General features: G+C 34.1%; 1 protein-coding gene across 1 annotated transcript in view; it reads right to left on the bottom strand.

Annotated features, from left to right (window-relative positions):
- The window catches only part of PTEN (phosphatase and tensin homolog), a 91,365-nt gene that overhangs the window by 58,685 nt on the left and 10,344 nt on the right, over positions 1–22,336 (bottom strand). The window contains exon 5 of the mRNA XM_045802377.2: positions 7,146–7,230. Coding sequence (XP_045658333.2) covers positions 7,146–7,230 — 85 coding nt within the window. The remainder of the gene's footprint in view (positions 1–7,145; positions 7,231–22,336) is intronic.

Here is a 22,336-nt window from a genome sequence, read left to right as displayed (position 1 = left end):
TTAGTTATGGAATGAATAAGTCATGATGAAATGTACAGCACAGGGAATATAATCATAGTATTCTACGGTGACAGATGGTAGTTACACTTGAAAGCATAACATAATGCACAGAGTTGTCCAATCACTATGTTATAAACCTGAAACTAATATAACATGTGTGTTGACTATACTTCAATTAAAAAGAAAAAAGATCATGTGGCAAATATACACAAAATTGGAATCACAGAGACTGAAAATCGATGGTCATTTTCCTGGTTCCTCTGGAACTTGAGCTATACTGTCTAGACTCAAACTTAAAAGAGGAACAGAAGAAGGGAGGGATGGAAGGCCTCCTATTAGGTGGTCAAAAATGTGAGACTGAATCTACTAGATGCTTAAATAGGCCTTCCAAGAAAGGAGACCATAAGGCCTCAAATTTAGACTCTGGAAGTTGTCTCAAGATAATTACAGTCATTTTAAGTGTGTACACTAAAAGTACTGATGTGTCCAGTGTGCACATTTTAAATACCTCTGTTTCTAAAATCCTCTTTTAGCATTTCTTCATTTTTTAAAACACTGGGCCAGGGTACATGAGAGTGGCCAAGTGGCTAACATGGATTTCCTAGAGCTCTGATTCCCAGCAAATGAAACAATTATCAGCTATCATACCCCAGAAGTAAAAAGAATCGGAAAATCTTGGAAAGATTGTAGCTAAAATAAGGGTTCTTTATACTTCGTCCTCTTCCTCTTGCTTTTGGGGAAGGGGCTTTGCAAGAGAGATCAGTTACCAAGGGTCATAGGGAGGGGGAGGTTTCTCAGGTCTCTGCTTCTGTAGCTGACGTGTGATTTCTCCAAGTTATGGTGGTTTAAAATAAAGACAGGGAGAAAAACCACAATGACATACCACTTCACACCCATTAGGATAGCTCGATTAAATTAAAAAAATTAAAAAAATTAAAATAAAAAGCCCAGAAAATAACAAGTGCTGGCAAGGATGTAGAGAAATTGGAACATTTGTACTTGCTGGTGAGAATGAAAAATGATGCAGCTTGTGTGGAAACAATATGGCAGTTCCTCAAAAAATTAAACACAGAATCACCATTTGACCCAGCCACTCCATTTCTGGGTGTATAACCAAATGAAATGAAAGCAGGGACATGCACAGATACTGGTACACCTATTCATACCAGCATTATTGACAACAGTTAAAAGGCAGAAGCAACCCAAGTGTTCATCCATGGATGAATAAACAGAATGTGGTATACAGGTACAATGGAGGAAAATGTGGCCTGTCCACAGGCCACAACATGAGTGCACCTGGAAGACATTATGCTAAATGAAGTCACATGCTATGCTAAGTCAGTCACAAAAAGGCAAATACTGCAAGACTCCACTTACATAAGGTGCCCAGAATAGTTACATACGCAGAGGCAGAAAGTAGAACAGTGGTTGCCAAGAGCTCAGAGTAGGGAGAATGCGGAGTTACTATTTAATGGATACAACATTTCAGTGTGATAGGAGAAAAAAAAGTTTTAGGTGATGACAGCTGCACGATGTGAATGTACATAATGCTACTGAAGTATACACACAAAAATGGTTAAAATGGTCAATTTTAGGGGCGCTTGGGTGGCTTAGCTGGTTAAGCATCTGACTCTGGATTTCAGCTCAAGTCATGATCTCAGGGTTGTTAGATCGAGCCCTGCATTAGGCTCCGCGTTGGGCACGGAGCCTGCTTAAGACTCTCTCTCTCCCTTTGCCCCCCTCCCTGCCCCATCTCTTACAAAAAAATTTTTAAAAAGGTAAATTTTATTGTATATATTTTATATGTATACATATTACATATTTTTTACAATAAAAAAATAATTCATCTGCAGCTCTATTCATCCTCAAACCCATATTCCTGTTTCTTCCCCAAAAGTAGACATCCACAACTACCCATATTCTTTTTCCTGATATTTAATGCAGCATTTCTATGGTATATACATAACATTGCCTCTTGTAGATTTGTCAATTACCTACATATCTGCTGCCACCGAAGCACCCCCACATTTCACTTCTCTTAATCCCAACCTTCAATGGCAATGTGATAATTCTGGGTTAAGCCACCCAACAGATGTTAATATTTGCTTCCTATTCTAATTCACCTATTTTTCTAAGAATCTATTATTTCCCCCAAACATTTCAATATCCACCTACTAGTTCTACTGCTTCTTTTTTTCCTGAAGCCCTCGTCCTCCTGCTACAGTGAGAACCGGCTGCTCTTCAGCTTGGGGCACAGCTGTCATCCCTGGACTTTGCTGCTTCTGAGCTGGACCCTCTGTTTACCCAAAGCCCCTTTCTTTTCTTTCATGGTTTATTCTCTTATTTTGTTAGGGCGCACAATCTAGTAATTTCCTAAGAAATGTTGCATGGATATTTTTTTGTTCTTGAGGGTCATTCCTTCCTTCTCTTGACTGATGGTTTGGCTGGATACAGAACTCTAGGCTGAATGCAGAACCTGTAAAGCGCTGTTCCTCCATCTTCCATCTTTAATTCTTAGATGCTGAGAAGTTAGATGTCATATATATTCCTAATCCCTCCTAAATGATCCCGAAAGCTTTTGAGATATTCTCATTATTTCTTGCGTTCTTAAAGAAATTTCATAATAACTGCCTGGTATTGGCCTGTTTTCATTCATTGTACTTGGCACTATACAGTTCTTTTCAATATGGGAACTGAAATCCTAAATAAATTTTCTGGAATATGTCTATATAGGGTGTGTACCTCTGGTGTATATATGTATGTGGTAAAACATTTCATCCTTTGATATGGCTACTAAGAAAATCAGCTTTGGAAGGTGACAGACTGGACTCGACCCTCAGCTCACTACTTACCAGCTGTGGCACTTGGGGAAGTTAACTTCTTTTAAACCATATATGAAATGGGGACAGGTTAACTGTAGAGATTTTTAATAAAATGACACGTGTAAACTGCTTATACAAGAGCAACACATGTATGTAAATAAATGTACAATAAACGTTACCTATTATTAAAATATCAACAACTAGATTGGTACAGATACTATAAACACTGTCAAATCCATCAAGGCTCTGCTATTTGTAAGGAAATAAGACTAACAAAAGAAGTGGGAAGCAGCCAATGGGTACAGGGTTTTCTTTTGGGGTGATAAAAATGTTTTGGGACTTGAGAGACGTGGGGTTACAAAATATTGGGAAGGTACTAAATGTCACTGATTTACTTTAAAATGATTAAGCTTATGTTACATAATTTTAGCCTTCATAAAGAAAAAAAAGGAAACAGGAAAAAGAAAGGCAGTATGAAGGAAGAAGTCAAAAGTTGTTGAAAAGGGAGAATGGAATTGATACTCTTTCCTCTAAATTACTGTGAAACTTTCCTCTATATACTCTCTTTCTTTGAACTGAATAGCCAATAATAATGTTGGGAAGACAAGCACTTCCTTTTTTATCGAATATCAACACACAAATAAGGTTGGCTGAGAGATCAACATATAATTAAGAGAAGATTATTTGAAATTTCTTTGGGAAGAAAATGTATAAAACAGGAAAGTTGGAGCTGATAGTATAGGAGACAATGGATTAAGTCTCTTTTTTTTTTAGTCACTATATATCAGAACACTTAGCTCTTGCATTTCCTTACAATAAATATGGCAATCTACCCTCATCTAAGAATTTTTCCAATAAAAGGGGAAGTAAATTACTTCCTACTGATTTCAGACTAGGAGGGAAATACTATTATATGCATCTTTTTTCATTTTCAACATTTCCCAAATTGTGATCCAAGAAACACTGTTTAGAGAGATCTTATTTAATACAGTACAAAAGAAAAGAGAGAAGGGGGAAGGAAGGGAGGGGTAGAGAAAGAAAAAAAAGGAAAAGGAACGCAGCATATTCGAATTTCACTCTTGGGAGATTTACAAGGCATAGTTGTGTATTAAAGGTTCTGCAGTAAGAAAGCCAGTTCACCTCTACTAAACCTACATTTGTCTGATTTATTAAGTACAGAACAGTTCTTAAGCTATGTCTGTTAAACACATAATGCATCATTTTGTTAAAGACTGCTTAGATTTATACCAAATAACATATAAATTAGGGTAACTTCAATATTAGCCCGAGGGATAGGATTACCACACATATCCAAGGATAATCAATTATCTGAATAAAACTTTATTTCAAATTACCAGCTAGTCAGAGCAAGAGCTTAGTGGCAGTAAAGGAGGGAGAGAGAAGGTGGGAATAAGAGGAAAAGAAGAAAAAACAATCTGGGAAGAATTAGCTCTTCAACTTCCCTTGTTGAGATGTCCTTGTCCTGCCCCGTCAATTCTGATTAAACCAAACATTTGCAGTTAAGATAGTAAAAAATTCCAGCTTGGTTCACTTCTCCCCCACTTTTTATTTTTTTACATTAATTCCTAATACTAGGAAGTAACCTCAAAAAGAGAAATATTTGTCACTTGAGTACCTCAAGTATAAAATTTCACGTTGCCATAACAATCCATATCCCAAACAGTTAAATACTGCATAATTTAAGCATAAAGGCATTTGCAATTTCAGTTTCTTTTACTCAGAGCACAGACGTACAACACCAACAAAATCTGAACCTGGCACAGTATTTCTTATTTGGGGGAATATCACAGAAAAAAGCATGGATTTAGAGAAGAAAATCAATTTTAAATATTCTTTAGATATCCCAATAAATAGGGCAAAGGAAAATCCAAATGGAAATACGTTTAAGAGAAAACTTGTAAGAAAATAAAGACATGATTTTCACTGAGACGTTATCATCTTTGAACCAAAAAGGAATCACTACTGATTATTACTACTGTCTCCAATACTGTGGGAACCAATCAAGGGAATCAATCATTGGCTATCTAGAGACAGCCAATCCCTTGGAGAGGTTAATCCTCACAGGCAAATTACTTGGAAGTTATTTTACTTCATAGGGAAAAAGCTACAGCTACCTTCCTGGTCACTGTTCGTCCTTTTTCTCATAAAAGAAGTGAAGTGGAGTGAGCAACTGAAGCCAAGGAAAGCTTCACTAGCCATATACCCGTCCCGCCCCCCCCCATCAAAAAATGGGGGAGGGCAAGACAAACTAGGCACAGCATAGCTGTTCTACTTGGTGCATAGTTCTTCATTACTTACATGCTACCACCACTGCCATCACCATAGGGGTGACAAGATCAGTTGGCTAAAGCAAGTATTGGCTAAATAATAAACCATACATATAAACCTTTTTTAAGGAATAACAGATTTGAAAAAGACAAAAGCTAAACTAGATACATTAAAGCAGACAGAATAAACTTCAACCTTGGTTACCGATTACAAATTAAATGTGTGAATCTTAACTCAGTGGCATAAAGCTGGGTTACAAAGTCAGAAGATGAAGATCAAAACACTCTCAGCTTGGTGAAATTATTACAATCTAAGGTCTGAAAATGAAATATGTAGATCCAGAAACCAAGCTTCATCAGTAACTTAAAGATGATCGATCAGCTTCAGTGACTTATTCACAGTCAGAAGAGAGCAGAGAGACCAGGCAATGCAAAACTAGCACCCCAAGTAAATTTACCACAAGGAGGCCCTTACAGTGACCAGAAAACCTGTCCTTCACCCAGAGTATTCATACTCTTTTTCCACAGAAGTACTAATCTGATTTGAATTAGTACTTGGCTGAATATAGAATTATATAGCAGTGATATAAAACAGATCAACCTGCAAGATATTTCATCTAGGTCATAAGAGGCTTGATAAACTCTCCTGCACTACAGGAGAGAATACATGTCTGGTGACTGCACTGCTCATTTTCCAGATTCTCCGTCTCTCTCGATGCAAAATTTACACCCGTCATTCTGTTTCCCATCACCCACTGCATTTTCTGTAGATGTGTATTATCACTGACTAAGCCGCATCAAGCTGCTGCTCTCGTGGATCTGTGATATTACACATCCTTCCAACTGTGTCCTGTCCAAGCATGAGAAGACACATTTATTTCCCTATTTTCAAGTTCTTTCCTTAAATAGTACTTCTGACAGCCCCCATGTACCTATAATTGTAATAGAAACTACAAAGAAGTAGTCTGGTTTTTCCGTACTTTTTGTAGATACTGATACTGATTTAATAATTCTGAACAGAATAAACACTACAACAGTCCAACTGTACACAACTCGATACAGCAAAATGTAAATATATACATCGTTTCAAAGCAAATTGCTAAAAATGAACCACTTAGAAAAACAACTTATGGCTAGCTCATATAAGGACACAGATAGGCAACTATTATAAAAGGATTCTACATCTGCATAACCCTTTATAAAGTGCTCTCCCATTCATGCTAACATTAATTCTCATCAAATATTTAAATTGAAAGTCTCCAAGAAAGAGATTTCTATAAGAGAATGAAAGAAATAATCCAAAATTTTAAATTTTAAAAGCTATTAAATTTTCTACTGACGTTTACAGTTAATTTTTCACATTTTTTTGCTTTGAAATGAGAAAATATATTAAGACTATACAACAGACACAAATTCCTTCTCTCACAAAATATATCATGTACTCTAAGGTTATGCATGTATTAAAATTATTTAAATCAGCCATTAGAAATACAGTTTTGAGCTGAATAATTACACTTAGAAAATTATACAAATTTATAAAAGAGACAAAGTCAGGCTTTGGTTGGCCCAGTGATTCCTGTCCAGAGCCTCTGTACCAAATACTTCTTCAAATTATTTATGCCCCACTATAAACTATTCTATGTAAAAAAATACATGGTATCAGTTATCTCTACCTTAGGATGAATAAATCTAAGTGAATGAATCCACTCGAGGACCTAAACCTAATCCCCAATTGTGAAATAAAAGACAAAAACCATAGTGTAACGGAATACAGGAATTAACCTGGTAAGAAGCATTAAAAAGAGTCCATGAAATCCTATCACATACACCTGATCATGTCAAAGGTTCTTATCAAATGAGTTGTATCTCACTGAGGTCCGTTAAACAAACAAAAAGCAGTTACAGAGCACCAACATAATAAAAATAAGAGTTTATATCACAAAGCACATCATTTTCTATGATTTATAAATCTTCTCTAAATGAAAATACAGCATGAATACATCAATATTTGAAACAGAAAATTAAGAGTTCTTACCTTACTACATCATCAATATTGTTCCTGTATACGCCTTCAAGTCTTTCTGCAGGAAACCCCATAGCAATAATGTTGGGATAAATATCTGAGTACTTAAGTTAAGGAAATATCTGAAATATACAACAATGCAAACTACATGTACATGTTGTAAAACATCAGCTGATTATAAAAATTACTATACCTATGCTAGTAAAAGGTTGTCAATGTATTTATTTATAAACCATCATGTGTAATTAAGAGACAGAGGTAAATACATTAATTCCAAAAAAAATCCTCAAAATAATTATATGGCAAAATAATTTTCAAATCCCTCTACCTAGTACATTAAAAGGGCCCTCAAGGAAAAAAGTAACTTCTACATTTACAGTATTTAGGCATGCATACATGAAAAACAAAAACCACAGACTTTATAAATCTGACCTGAAGTTACCTCGGGACAAAAACCAAGTATCAAAATAAAAACAAAAATAGCTACACAACTTCTCATTTTTCATGGTTATAAAAGGCACCACAGCATAGAAAAAAGTAGATAAAATTAAGAATTAGGAAGCCAGATTTAAAACCTGGCTATGCCTCCATCTAGTTATATAATTTGGACATGTGACTTAACCTTTTCAGGAAACCTTCATTTCCTATTCCACAGGATTAGGTTGAGACAACGAACAGAGATCTCTTCCAAGTCCTTGGTTATTTGTGACTTGGTAATACCTAACTAAAGTAGAAACTCATTCTCATTTACCATCAAGGTAGTCAACATTTAGCATGCCATTTTATTCACTTACGTTACATACTACAGTTGGCATAAAAACAAACTTCTGCGCTCCAGAAGACTCTGTATCAAACTAACTAAAAAAAAACAAAACACCAACCAATCTACATTTCTATGCATTTGTCGATCATGGCAGCTCTCATTTCTTCTTGAATGCCATGCCATTATTCCTCTCTCTAATCCCATGATTTTTCTGTCATGGACCTTCCAAAACAGCCAAGCTAATCTGCCTCAAGCCTCCCTTCAACACCATCCCTGAAGTTCTCCGCCTGCCTACTCCTGGACCCCATTCGTTCTTCAAGTACAATCCAAAATTCACCAAATCCAGTGCCTTTTCCTGCATCTTTTTTCTTCACTTTTTGCTACTTTCACCTTACTGAGCTGATTTCAGTATTATTTTCAATCCAAAAATAATTATCAAGTTACTAAAAGCTTTTATTTTAGTAGTATTTTTTAAAAGGTTGTATCCACAGTTTTACCACACACTGATTGGACAGACCGAAAAATATTTTAAGGGAAAAAGAAAACAAAACAAAACCACAGGGGTGCCTGGGTAGCTCAGTCAGTTAAGCATCTGCCTTTGGTTCAGGTCATGGTCCCAGAGTCCTGGGATCGAGCCCCACATCGGGCTCCTTGCTCAGTCAAGAGTCTGCTTGTCCCTCTCCCTCTGCCCCGCTCATGCTCTTTCACTCTCAGTCTCGATCTCTCTCTCAAATAAATAAAATTCAAAAAATAAAAATAAAAACCTTTAATTTAAAAAAAAGATCACACACAAGGGCATATACAGTATGCTGCTACCTTTTGTATAAAAAATATTTTCTTTTTGGATAAAATAAATAACATTTACACATATACTTGCTTGAATTTGAACTTCTCAACACACATGTGCATTTGCACACACACACAAATGATAACTGAGGAACTAATAAAAATGTTTGCTAAATAGAGAAGGGGTGGGGAAGGGGAGAAACATACACTAAAAACAGCAACAAACAAATAAACCCAATTAAGTATCAAACTGATAACCAGGAGATAGGGTTTATTTCACAGGGGTTATTTGGACATTCCAAGATTACTGTACTTCTTGGTAGGAAGCACTCTAAGAACAAAAAGGACTACAAAGAGGGGCGTCTGGGTGGCTCAGCTGGTACTCAAGGTCCCAAGATCGCCAAACCCCACCACCCTGCTGCCCCCCACACCCCTCCCACCACCGTACTGGGCTCCCTGCTCAGCGGGGAGCCTGCTTCTTCCACTCCCCCTGCTCATGCTCTCTCTCATGCTCACTCCCTCTTTCAAATAAATAAACTCTTAAAAAAAAAAAAAAACTACAACGAAATTTTAAACTTCTTCTGAGAGTTCGTTTTTACCAGTATCAGTATTGACATCCTCAAGCTTTTTCCTTTACACTGTAGGAAAAAACAATGAAATTTTACTAAAGATTTTAAGATTCATGATTACAGGTATAAAATCAAGAAATCAAGTAAAAACATTAATTAAAAATATCAATATGAACTTATGTTGATAAAAATCTATGTTCTCTAGGTCTTTTCACTGAAATGGCCTAAAAGCGTATCAATCTTAGCAGCAAACAATCCCTGAATGGACCCAGATTTCATCTCTAATATATAATACATTAAAAGATACTAAACTCATTGGAACAACAGGTGATGCCAGGTTTGGAGCAGAAAGGTACAAGATGAGTCTGGGATATCTTTCTGTGCCAGAAGACAAGGAAGGTATCTGGCGATTAATGGTCTCTATCAGACAGACACAGGAGCTAAAATGAAGGACATCCCAGGGCCTAAAGTTGTTACAATCTAAGCATCAAAGAAAAAATTTAAATGGCAGTAAATTAGAACACCCTAAATAAAATTAAAACCCTTGAGTCTATATAAAGACACGCAAAAGAAAAAAAGAACAACAAAATCTTTTCCATTAATCACCTTTTGAAGTAGCTATTAGAATACTTCTTTCTTTACTTTGAAAGTATGTAAAGGGGGAGATTAAATATTTATGCTACTTTTCCTGTAGGTTCTGTATTTCAGGGCAGCCAAATAGCCCCATTTCATACAGTAAAGATCTACTTTACAGAAAAACACCAGTTAATAAACACAAAAGAACAGAATTTTAAAAACCATATTTTGCAAACTCTAATAAATTTATTGACTTAGGCAAGGACAACAACTGGTTCTAACCCAACAGATGAATGGATGATGAAAAACTGAACTTTCTCAGAGAGCCAAATAACACCACACAAAACACTTTCTGATGTGAGGAGACCAATACAATTGAACAGCAGGCAGAAAAGACTGCCACCACTCAACTTCAGTGGTCAATCTAAGCACCACCAAAAAAGTGAAGTAGAGATCCTATAACTCTCGATGTGATACAATATGAAGGACATAGCGTCATCTGTGATAGCCAAGGTACCTTCAACCTGAGAATCCACCAAGTATTTAGATATAAATTTTAATTTACAATAAATACAAGAGATAAAAAAACAAACTAAATGACATGAGAAAATAAACTGGACAAATTCAAAAGGTCTGAAGCACATGACCCAGTTTCTGCTCAAATGTCTTTTTAAAAGACAAGGAGGGGAGGGATGGATAGCTATCCTTGATTCAAGAAGACTTAAGGGTTCTAAGACCCAAGTTCATAGGTACAATGCTATTCGGGATATCGTTCTAGACAAACCAGCCATAAAGAACATTTTTGAGTCAACCAGAGAAATTTGAATATGATCTGGGCATTATAGGAGATGAAAATTTACTGAAATGGAAAAGCAGACATTATTGACTAAAAAAAAAAGGTTTCAAGAGAGAATAGATAGCATTATGCCATACTGGCATAAGAATGCACATATACCCACATAGACATATGTAGACAAAAAGATTACAAACTAATCATCTCTAGGTAGTGGGAATATATATTTTTCGCATTTTTGTTTTATATTTTGTTGTTGACATAATGCACCTGCACTACTTCTATAACATATTTTTTAATTGTTTGTTTTATAATTATCTCCAAGTCATGACAAAATATTGTCTTGTCCTGTGCGACTTAAATTCAGCTTTGTATGTAGTTTAAAAAATGCTGAATTTCTATCAAAATGTATATATGCATATACACCTATATATACACACATATATACTGAAAGACTTAAGTAGCATTTACTATGTGACGATTTTTGTCACTTTAAGAATATAAAAATTCACCCCCAACTTCAAAGCGTTGTTCTTTTACTATAGAGTCTCCAAAACTATTAGACTATCATTTTTAACATTACAAATAATAGCTGTCATCTATTATTCGCACATAAGAAAGTAGTTCCACCTAAAAACATAGCTCAATTCAAAGAGCTATGTTCAATCATCAAGATGTTTTAGGTATTACGTCCATTCATGAGGAAAAAAAAAAAGAGACTGGAGGCTCAAATCAAGCCTGTAGCAGTATTAATTCCTGAAAGTGAATAATCTTTACTTTGTAACCCTGTCTTGGGAGAACCAACATATAGAAAATAATACTCAGAAAATAAATGAGGCGGCAGTAGGGACCCAAAGCAGTGGCAACTGCCACCAATCCAGAATTCCTACCTAAAAAATTATAAATAGATGTCAGTCAAAAATATAAATTGAATTTTTCTGAGCAATGCAACAGAAAAATATTTTTTATTCAAAGAAATAATAATTACTGCTACTAAGAAACTTTCCAACCGAATCCTTAATTTCAGTTAAGATGCTAGTAAGATTTTTAGTCTTACAGAAAAGCACAATAGTACAGAGCCCCTTGAAATGCAGTCATTTTAACCAGGACTAAACTCAAATGCATCCTTGCACTATGAATACTAACTAATAAAGTAGTAAATAAGTTTGCAAAGGACTTGGCTAACTTACTTAAACAAAACCATTTGTCTCTAATTATGCATACATGGGGATGTTATATACTCATTAATGTAAACTCAGTTGGCCCCCCTTTGATTCACTTAATTATTCAAACACATAGTGAACATTCTGTGCAAGGGGCACTGAGAGCAGAAGGCTAAGTAAGCAAACACTGCTGCACTGAAGAGTCCCTACTCTATCAGGGAAGACAGACACACGGACGTGCAACGGTGCCACAGACTCTACTGAATATAAGACCAAGATATTTTCAGAGATAAAGACAGAGGGATTAATTCTGCAGGGGCACAGATAAAGCTTCAAGAAGTAGGTGATATGTTAGATAACGCTGAAGAAGTCAGTCAGACATCAGGAGACAGAAGAACGAACAAGAGCAGTTAGAACACTCCAGGCAGAGGACACAACAGGATTATGGAAATACATAAAACATCGGGGAAAAGCAAGCAGTCAAGTGTGGCTCACACACAGAGCTGTATGGAGAAAGCAGGACAGAAGACTGGAGTTAGTTTCAAGGATGGTGTGAAAGGGAGTTAATTTAAGCAGACACATAGGGAGTCAAAGGCCGGAATCAGTGTGATGGTCTCTTACAGAACAACAATCCAATCCTTCCTTTACGTAGAATCTAGGCATTTGGTCTTTTGAAGGTTTCATTTTCCACAGATTCTCACCTTCCTTATTCATAGTTTGAGATTTTATCCCAGACTTTAGCATCCATCATAAGTTAGAAGATGCAGAGAACATGTGCCACAGTATGGGAAATACATTCCCATTTAATCCTAATGACCCTACAGAGTAATATTCCCATTTCATGAATGACAAAATTGAGGGTCAAAAAGACTGGGTAATTTGCACTAAGTCCCACAGCCAGTAAGTACTGAGTTATGATTCGAACCGGCTAGTTACATAACCCAAAGCCCAGCTTCTTATACCATGCTGCCTCATAAAAGATTAAGATTTCTTATATTTTCAAATCAATAATAAAAACATAAAATTTTCAAAAGAAGCAGGTTCAAATGAAAGTGAATTTACTAATCTAATGTTAAAACTGAAAAACTTCTAAAATTAGACAATACAAAAATCACCGGCATTTCCAAAACTGGTGTCGGCAATTAATGAGTACTGAATTATAAGACAAATATTTCTTATGCCAAGAATTATACCAATACATATCTTTCTAATATGACTTTTTTGCTTCCCAATGTTAAAATTTCTGACACACTTTAGACAATTTAAACCAAATAAAAATAACTGAGAAAACTATATATGATTTCTAATACAGAATAGCCTTAACCTGCGCTTATCAGATATATTTTTGAATAACAAGTAAAGGGTTTAATATGAAATTCTCACCTAACGACTTATAAATGCAGCGCATAAAGAATTATACTAACTAGGTCACTGAAGGAAGCCAAATATTTTTGCCATCTAGTGCTCTACTTGCAGGCAATGTGGCACCATGGTTAAGAACATACACTCCAGAGCCAAGTTGCCTGGGTTTGAACTCAAGCTTCACTTACTAAGTAATCTTTTGCAAGTTACCTATCTTCAGTTTCCTGTGTAAAATGGGACTGGTAAAAGTACTTATCACATAGGGTTGTTATAAGGATTAAATGCATTAATATATAGAAAATGACTAGAACACAGTGACAGTTGTCTATCAGTTGAACAAATGGGACAGACCTAGACCATAAGGGCTCACCGTAACTATTTGGGATTTTTTTTCCAATGACACTGATTACTGAATAACCTAATCCTTCTAAAGAGCATCAAAGCCTAAAAGAAACCTTAACTCTTTGAAATCTTGACTATATCAATTTGCCTTTTAAGTGTTTAACTTAAGAACAAATGTAAAATATTCCCAAATTTCCCAAAGGGAAGAAAACAAACTATTATCAGTGGCTACATGCAGTAAGCAGAGAGGGAGAAGAAAGGCATACGTGCATGCACGGGACTTTCTGTTGTGCCTAAGCTGGAGAGCCACCACTGCTACAGCGGACCTGCAGATGTGACACATGACGTTCAGTAGACACACATACATGAATACATGACTCTCACCCCACCTTTGAGCAAACATGTTCAATTTGTTTTGTTTTAATTAAGGTATATTTTACATACAATAAAATACAAGACCTTAAGTGATTCACTGGTGAGTTTTGATAATCATATATATCATGCTGGACAGTCTTGATTCAAGAGCTGCAACAATCACATCTCAACCGCAAGAAAGAAAATAATAAATGGTAATTAAATTCTAAAGCCTGTGCACAGAAGTCAATTTCACCAATAATATAACTGACACACTATAAAATAATGTGGCTACTATATGAGCTAAATAAATTTTTACTGGTTGTTCTAAGCATCCAATCCTGACTTAAAACACTAAAAGTATATTCTAGGTTACACTGAATTAACAAAACACCTTTAGAAAAACAATATGTAAGCTGAGATTTCATATTTACCTTGTCTCAAAATTTTACTTGAACCTAAATAATGTGGTTTACATGACAAATTTAACTATAATTTTCAAATAGGGGATAATAACCAAAAATAGCTCCTTAAGTCTTATTTTATGTGTTCCTGAATATAGACAGTCTTAAGTATAATTATTGAAAATAAAGCAGTTCTAAAGTTTCTCTGTAGTACTACTCAACATAAATATATAGATATGCTTATCCCCAAACAACTTATAAACTAAAATACCAGTATACAGTACTAGTATTCAAACCAGTAACACTTTTTTCCTGCCATAATTATTTTAAGAAAAATTATTTCCACAGATCACATATAAGCTGTTTTAAAAATTCTAGTTAGCTGGAAGTTAACAATATGAAGCTATAACATACATGGAACATGGATGGCAAATAGAAAGTGACATACAGATTTACAGAGCCAGTGATCAAAAAGCATCAAAAGCAAAACTGAAGTTGCCTGGCTCATGAGAGGAATGGACACTAAGCTAATTCAGAGGCATGAGTGAAGGAATAAAGTCAGACTAACGAGAAGACAAAAAGAATCGAAAGCTAGTTAGCAAGTACCAGGGCTTCACCATTTAATTCTATTTTCCAGGAATTTCTGGAGCTTTTCCCCTGCTTTCTATCAGTACTATCAACCAATAGATGTTTAAGGATCAGGTAAGAGGGAAAAAAATTCAGCCACTGATTCATAAGCTACATCAGGTCTACATTTTTTTTCCAACAAATTTTAACAAGTGTAACTTTAACAAATAGTTTTCATGTATGTCACAGTTATATCCATATTATCAACTTTACTAACCAAATTATGCTTTAAATAACTGCTACTCTCATAGACTTATATGAGAGTCTCATCTAATGAAAGATTTTATATTTCTTATTAGATTTTTTCTCTATTAACTGTGTAAAATGTTTGTATCTGGTTTCTAAATTGAAGATTCATATTGGTAGAAAAGCAGAAATAGGAGTTCCCTGAATTTTCCAGTTGACAAAGTGCTAATTGCTCATTATTTCAGAACATATAAATTTGTCCTAACATATAAAGCATATAATCATTCCTGTACAGAGCAAATTAATGCAGCCAAAAATCTTATTTTCTAAAGTGAAAAAGGTGCAATAAGTACCAAAGCGTGAACTACAGAAATATTAAAAATATTTCTCCAAAAGTACAGAATTATTAAAAATACTGCACAAAAAAATGGGGATTTTTAAGAATAAAGTATAGTGGTCAGAAACAGCACAGGACACAGGAACATTTAAATATTTCCTAGGTGCCAGGCCATGCATTAAAATACTTAATGCATAAGGTCATTTAACATATAGAAGATCAAAGTTCCCTTCTCAGCTTTGCAACTTAAAAGCCTATGGCTGCAGATAACTTACTAAATCTCTGGGCCTCAAATATTTTTGTTTCTTTTTTCTGCAAAATAATGGTCCTAACACCTGCTGTAACTTCTTCACTGGTTATTTCAAGGATTAAATGAGATAACTGGACATATCTTTAAATCTACAAATTGCAAAGGGCTATTACAATTCTAGTAAGAAGTTGTTATGATTTGAGGTTGCATGGGCTAGAAATGTCCTGTTATTTAATTTTAGTTTAAGTGTCTCATTACAAGGCAACTCAATATGATGTTTTTATAAACAAATTATAAAAGAAAAGAATTCCAATGCATTCATTTAAATTCACTTTAGCATAAATTTTAGGTTCCTTTTAACACTTCTAAATTAACTGCTCACAGTGCCAAACCAGAAAGGAAAACTGACTGCCAAGTAATTTATGAGCCCTGCCGGAGCTTTCTACTCCTCCAACAAGGACCTCACAACTCTCTCCCAAATTGTTACATTATATCAACTTGCCTTGACTGAAAAGTTTACACATATTTTTGCTTTGAAATGAAGTTTAGCTCTCACTTTCTAGAGTTCTTTTGTTGTTGTTGTTTTTGTTTTAAGTAGGTTCCATGCCCAGCGTGGGACTTGAACTCACAACCCTGAGTTTAAGGGTCCCATGCTCTACCAACTGAGCCAGTCAGGCGCCCCTAGATCTCACTTTCTAAAGGAAAATACCACATTCTTCAAAGGTAACATCAAGAATTGCTAGTATTTTTCTACTTAGTAGCAATACCATAAATCGGCTCATTTGGCAAGAAATCTACAATCTATAACAAAGAGCTATGAAACTGTTTTACCTTTTGTGCCAGAAACCCCACTCTAACAATGTACTCTAAGAAAACAAAGTAAACTATAGAAAGATATTCAGGATAGTGCTGTATATAAAGGGAAAAAATGGAAATAATCCTAACACAGTACAGTGAGCAATCCATGATATTTAGCTGGATGAAATGTTAACTATATAGATTTAAAAAATGGCAAGTACCCACTGACAGATAAAAATTAAGTTGTGAACAAATACCTAAGTATGTAATTATGAGCATATGTACATTAACAAAGAGGGAAAAGCAATTTCCAGTGACGAACACCTGACACAGAATTAACTATTTCTAATGTTTAAACTGAAGATTACACAATTTTAAACAAATCCTTTTTAAAGGAACAATCAAGGCCCTCTGAACTCTATTTAAATGTAAGCAAATTAGAACCACAGAAAAATATCTTATCAAGTCACTGATAATGCTAGCAATACTCTAAAATCCAAAGTACAACTTTGTGTATTAGCTGAGGGATAATTCCCCTCAACAAATTTAATCAATTTTTCTTCAGAGCTGTTACGAAATAATGTATCTACAACTGTTCAAACCTACATCTGTGAACCTCTAAAAATTTAAGTTGCCCAACTAACTGGTTTTAACGAGCATAAGAAACAATTACCTTCTTCCTAGGTCTCTGGATGAATACGATAAGGCTGATTTCCTGTTTCAGAACTCTGCTGCTGTTAAAATGCACACACACACACACCCCCCCCCCACCATGGTTTTGCTCCCACTAACAAACATCTAAGACTGACTACCAATGACGAATCAAATAAAATATGGTTGTAACTTACAGAACAACTTTCAAAAGACCGTCATTTCAACAAGCATTAGACATACTTGTCCGCCTTACATACCTGAACTAAGACAAATGCTAACTCTCATTTTCTACAGCAAACTCATAATCAAGTATATGAAAAATTAGAAAAGTTAAAATTATAACATTGATTCAGCATTACTATAAAGTACATAAGAGTATCTTTTATGCTCTAATCTTTATATTCAGTGTTAGGTTTATGTTACTTCTGTAATTCATTTCATTATAAAAGCCATGCTTTTTATCATTTACCAAAGATAACTATCTAAAACAGTAGGTTCGGTCTGCTCTGTAAGGCCATTAACTTTTACGGAAAAAAAGACATTCAAACAGGTAAGACACAGAAGATGACAAGGGATGTGTCAATAGTTTGAGAACAAAGACCTAGTAATATTTAGTGCAAATTCACTCAATATTAGTAACCTGCATTAAAAAAAAAACAGATTCCAACATTTCCAACTGTATTATCTTTTAGATACAACCGTGCACTAATTTCCTAATACTCAAAAATAACTACAGACACAAGGTACTAAGAAAAAAAAGTTCTAATACAAAATGTGTCTCCAGCAAGTGGGTTTTCATTTTCCTACTAACATGGCTAAAACTGTAAAATTTTTAAATCTACTTTTAACAATCAAATTTACCTTTCCATGAAAGCACTGCTAATTTGAACCATTTTAATGGAGGAAAGTGCCAAACAAGTGTGTGCTAGACTGCTTCATTTTATATTTGGCTTTAATATAATAAAACTAAGTCTTTATTTTATATCTAAGCCAGGAAATCATTTAGAAATGACTTGCTTTTTTTTTTTCCAACAGGCAAAAATAGTTTTGCCTAACTGCTGTATTTTAATCCTGGATCAGAATAATATAAACTAGAAGTACAGGTCTATTTTAAAATATGAAGGCACACATATTGGCATTCATTACTACATTAGTAAGAATCATATTACTGATTTTATGATAATTGCCTTGTTCTAATACTGAAAAATATGATTCATATTCACACAGAGTGTATTTTTATCACTATATCAGCATTACAATCATTTGAATAAGTGGATTATTAAAAAAACCGTTGAAATTACATATACTAAAATACTAGTCAAAATTCATATTTCAAATTTTAATAATATGCAATCTTTAAATATACTAAAAAATATGAGAGCAAGTCTACATTGCTTGGTTTGAAAAGGTAATACTTTTAATTTTAGTCAGCTACCCATAAATGCTTGTTCCTGAAGCAATATAATTTTAGTATAAATCCAATTATTACGATTGGAAAAAAGCACAATTACTGATCAAAATTAGTTGTGAAATCTTCATATGCAAAGGAGAACACACTAAAAATCTTGGAAATAATTAAGCTGAAACATGAAAGATAAAATTGAGTCAACTCTGTCAACCAATAAACAAACTTTAAAAACATAAAGTTCAACATATAGAAAAACAAAAATACCAACAGTTAGATGGGAGAGACAGAAATGAAAACAAAGGAAAGGAGCTCTTAACACCTCACACCCTTTAAATACAATTAGGTAAACAAAACAGGTAAAGACGTTAAGTATTTGGATAAAAATCTCACCTACATATGTGCTGCCACACTTAATGTAAGAGAGATAATTTATGTACACATTATCTGTCTATCCAAAAAGGCACCATTCTTTTCACGGCCTGAACAAATTCTATAAAGTGATGCTAGTAAAATAATCTATTTTCATCAGACATGAATTTGAAATTGGCAAGATGTTTCTTACACAAAAAATAGAGGCCCTAAACACAAAGTTAGATGTGAGAACATAAATTCAAAATCATATCTAAACTGAAATATTATGCCTGATCATATTAATCATTTGGCATGATAACAAACTTCTCAATAAAAAACAAAGTCAATATAATAAATTTTTAAAAAGTAGATTAAAACTAATCAGACCCTGTTAAGCCCAATATGTAATTTGAAGACATCTATGCAACCTGGCAACACCCAGCTCTTGGGGGGTGAAAAGGAATTATGTTACAGAAACAACTTATAGGGATGCCTGGGTGGCTCAGTCAGTTAAGGGGCTGTCTTCGGCTCACATCATGATCCCAGGGTTCTGGGATCAAGTCCCACATTGGGCACTTTGCTCAGCAGGGAGCATGCTTCTCCAACTCTGACTCCTCTGCCTGCCATTCCCCCTGCTTGTGCTCTCTCTCTCTGACAAATTAATAAAATCTTTAAAACAAACAAACAAACAACTTATATATGGTGGCTTAAAATGAAAAAGCCAAATTTTAAATGGGGAAACTCATTTACTAGCAGAAAGACAAGAACTGAGTTGTACAAGAAAGCAGAGGACCTGAAAAATATTTAAAGCAAATATTTAAGAAATACATATTAAATCAGTACCCTGAAGTTCTGTAATAATGAATTCCTATATATCAACTGCTAGGAACATTACAGTTTAAAAATATCAAAAGCTCATATAACTTAATATCTCAAGTTAAAACATGATGCTTTCACTTAATATCCAAATAATGTTGTAAAACTAAATGACTAAAAGCCAGACTTCCATTACATAGGCTTTAGTTCTCAACCAGTATCTTTGTATTTTAGAAGAAAAATATAAACACTGGTATAACCAGTAAGTTTTATTTTTGCAAAAGCTTAAATTTTGATATTAGTCCTTAAAGACTATAATTAATAGATTCCAAAATTCAGAAATGTCAAAACCACTCATATCACTAGATTATCTTAACTTTTTCCTATATTTGAGTAACAGATGGCGAGCCTTAGTTCTTGGACACTACACAATAATCACAATCTGCGTGACCTTTTCAGTATTAAAAAGAATCCAAATAGCCTTAATAACCAGCACCTCAGTGTATTTCACAGTATTACCTATAATCCTGATCATAATGAACAGAAACTAGATATGCAAAACTGCATCATACTTTCAGTGTACTGTATTTATTTTACATAAATTTCCTACAACTAGTCCGTGAAAACAACCCAGATGTCAGATTGCTTCTTCAGTTCTCAAAAAACGTACATGCATACATTTACAAAGTATTTTTACCATTACTTTGTTTTCATAAGCACCAAAAAGGTATATACCATACCTAGATCAAAATTTCCTTATGTTTAAGTATTGAAACAATTTTATCTCATTTAGAAAAATGTTACTGTAACAAGTAATTTTGTTTAAAAAAGAGAAGAGTTTGTTTCTTCCTCAATATTTTTGTTCTAAGTACATGAATTAATACATTTGCTGAGAAAGAAAGACATCATTTAGCTAATAAGGTTACAATTATCTCCCTATTTTAATATCTGACACTTTAAAATCTGACACTAACAAATGCAATTTTTGATTATAAGTGAAATGCACAGCAAACCTTCATCAATAAATATCACCAATTACCGAGGCAACTATGCAAATATAAACTGTATCATTCAAAATACGTTTCAGGGAACAGTATCATCATGATAGGGTTATATCCACTTTGGTGTAAAATGATGTGAAGGTTTATTCAAATCACTTCTATACCCACTTTAATTGCAATACAATTTAATATTCCTACAACAGAAAAAGGAAATTTGACAGATCCAAAGTGTTTAGATAAATTTTATTTTGTCTTTCTCAAATGAGTAAAATATGCTTAAATTTTAAATACGTAATAGCTTTCCTGGAAATAACTAAGGGGAAAAAAGTTTCAAGAGTCCAACACTTCAGCTTTTTTAGTGTGTAACAGATTATGATTTTGTGGATCAAAATCATGAAACTCTTTCTCACTATTTAGGTCATCTTAAATCCACTCTAAAGAAAAATCAGAAAGTAACAGAAAAAAGTATTAGCCAAATACTGGAAACAAGTTTAATGTGTAACTACAGGAAAACAAATATTTCTGATTTGACTTCACCATTTAAAATAACTAAGGCAATTATGAGGGGCTCCAGAAATTGTTTAAAAATGCACATACACCTTTTAAGTTCACTACGATGAATTACATTTTAAAATACACGCATACGAACAAAACTAGAAGCTAGAGGGAAACATGAAGTTTCAGAGAAGTAGGACAATAGACACTTCTTAAAAATTCTCTTTAGTTGTATTTGTATAAAACAAATTTTTTAGAAGAAATTTTCTTAAGTATAGCAAGCAAATGAAGTTTATTATTCATATACTAAAATAAATACCATAAGCTTTACTCAATTACATTACAGCAATAAATGCCATCTGTTTTTCTTAACAAATCTGAAGCTATCATAAATTAGCAATCCTGGTTTAAAAATATTTATCAGTATCTCTGGATATCTAATTTAATTTCAAAAAGAAATCACAACACTCAGTCAAAACTTAAATTTCATAAGAATTTTTAAGATAGGCCTGACATTTTATTCTGCTTGGGCAAAGTGAGAGGCAAAGTAAATTGTAAAATCAAGCAAACAGAAAAAAAAAAAAAAATCACAGCAAACAATCTATTCCTAGAACACTTTCGTAATTACGTTTGTCTACCCTAAAAACAAAACAAAACAAAATTCAGAATCCCCTAAGCTAACTCCCCTGACATTTTCTCGTCTCTGAACTAATCTAAAGCTCCATCCTAATTTTTTCTAAAAACTTCACATTAATGCAAGTTTTTAAATCAGATAAATAAAGCACTTCAATTCAACAGGCTGACATAGCAAAGTTAGGATCTAGAAAAGATTAACACATGTACCAGAGAACCTCAGAGTCAGCCCTACTTTCTTTATCTGGAAAGACAGAAGTTTTTTATAACTTGTCAGAAATTTGCCATTTTACATCAACACATTTAACTCCATGAGATCTGAGTATAACAAAGCAGCTTTACAATAAAGTGTAACACTAAAAAAATGCATTAAATAGCAAAAACGAAGTACACTGGGGGCAAAGTATCTCTCCACAACTCAACAACTACATAATTAAAGGAAATAAGCTAAAAGATTACTTTAAAAACTATTGCCAATATAAAAATTCTTTTAAAGTTGTTATTTTTTTGATAAAGCATATCCATCCTGTTAGAG

This window comes from Ursus americanus, chromosome 6 (assembly GCF_024610735.1).
Source record: "Ursus americanus isolate L20-20 chromosome 6, mUrsAme1.1.p, whole genome shotgun sequence".
NCBI lineage: Eukaryota > Metazoa > Chordata > Mammalia > Carnivora > Ursidae > Ursus > Ursus americanus.
Note: the sequence above shows the minus strand (reverse complement) of the source record. Positions and strands in the feature narration are given on the sequence as shown.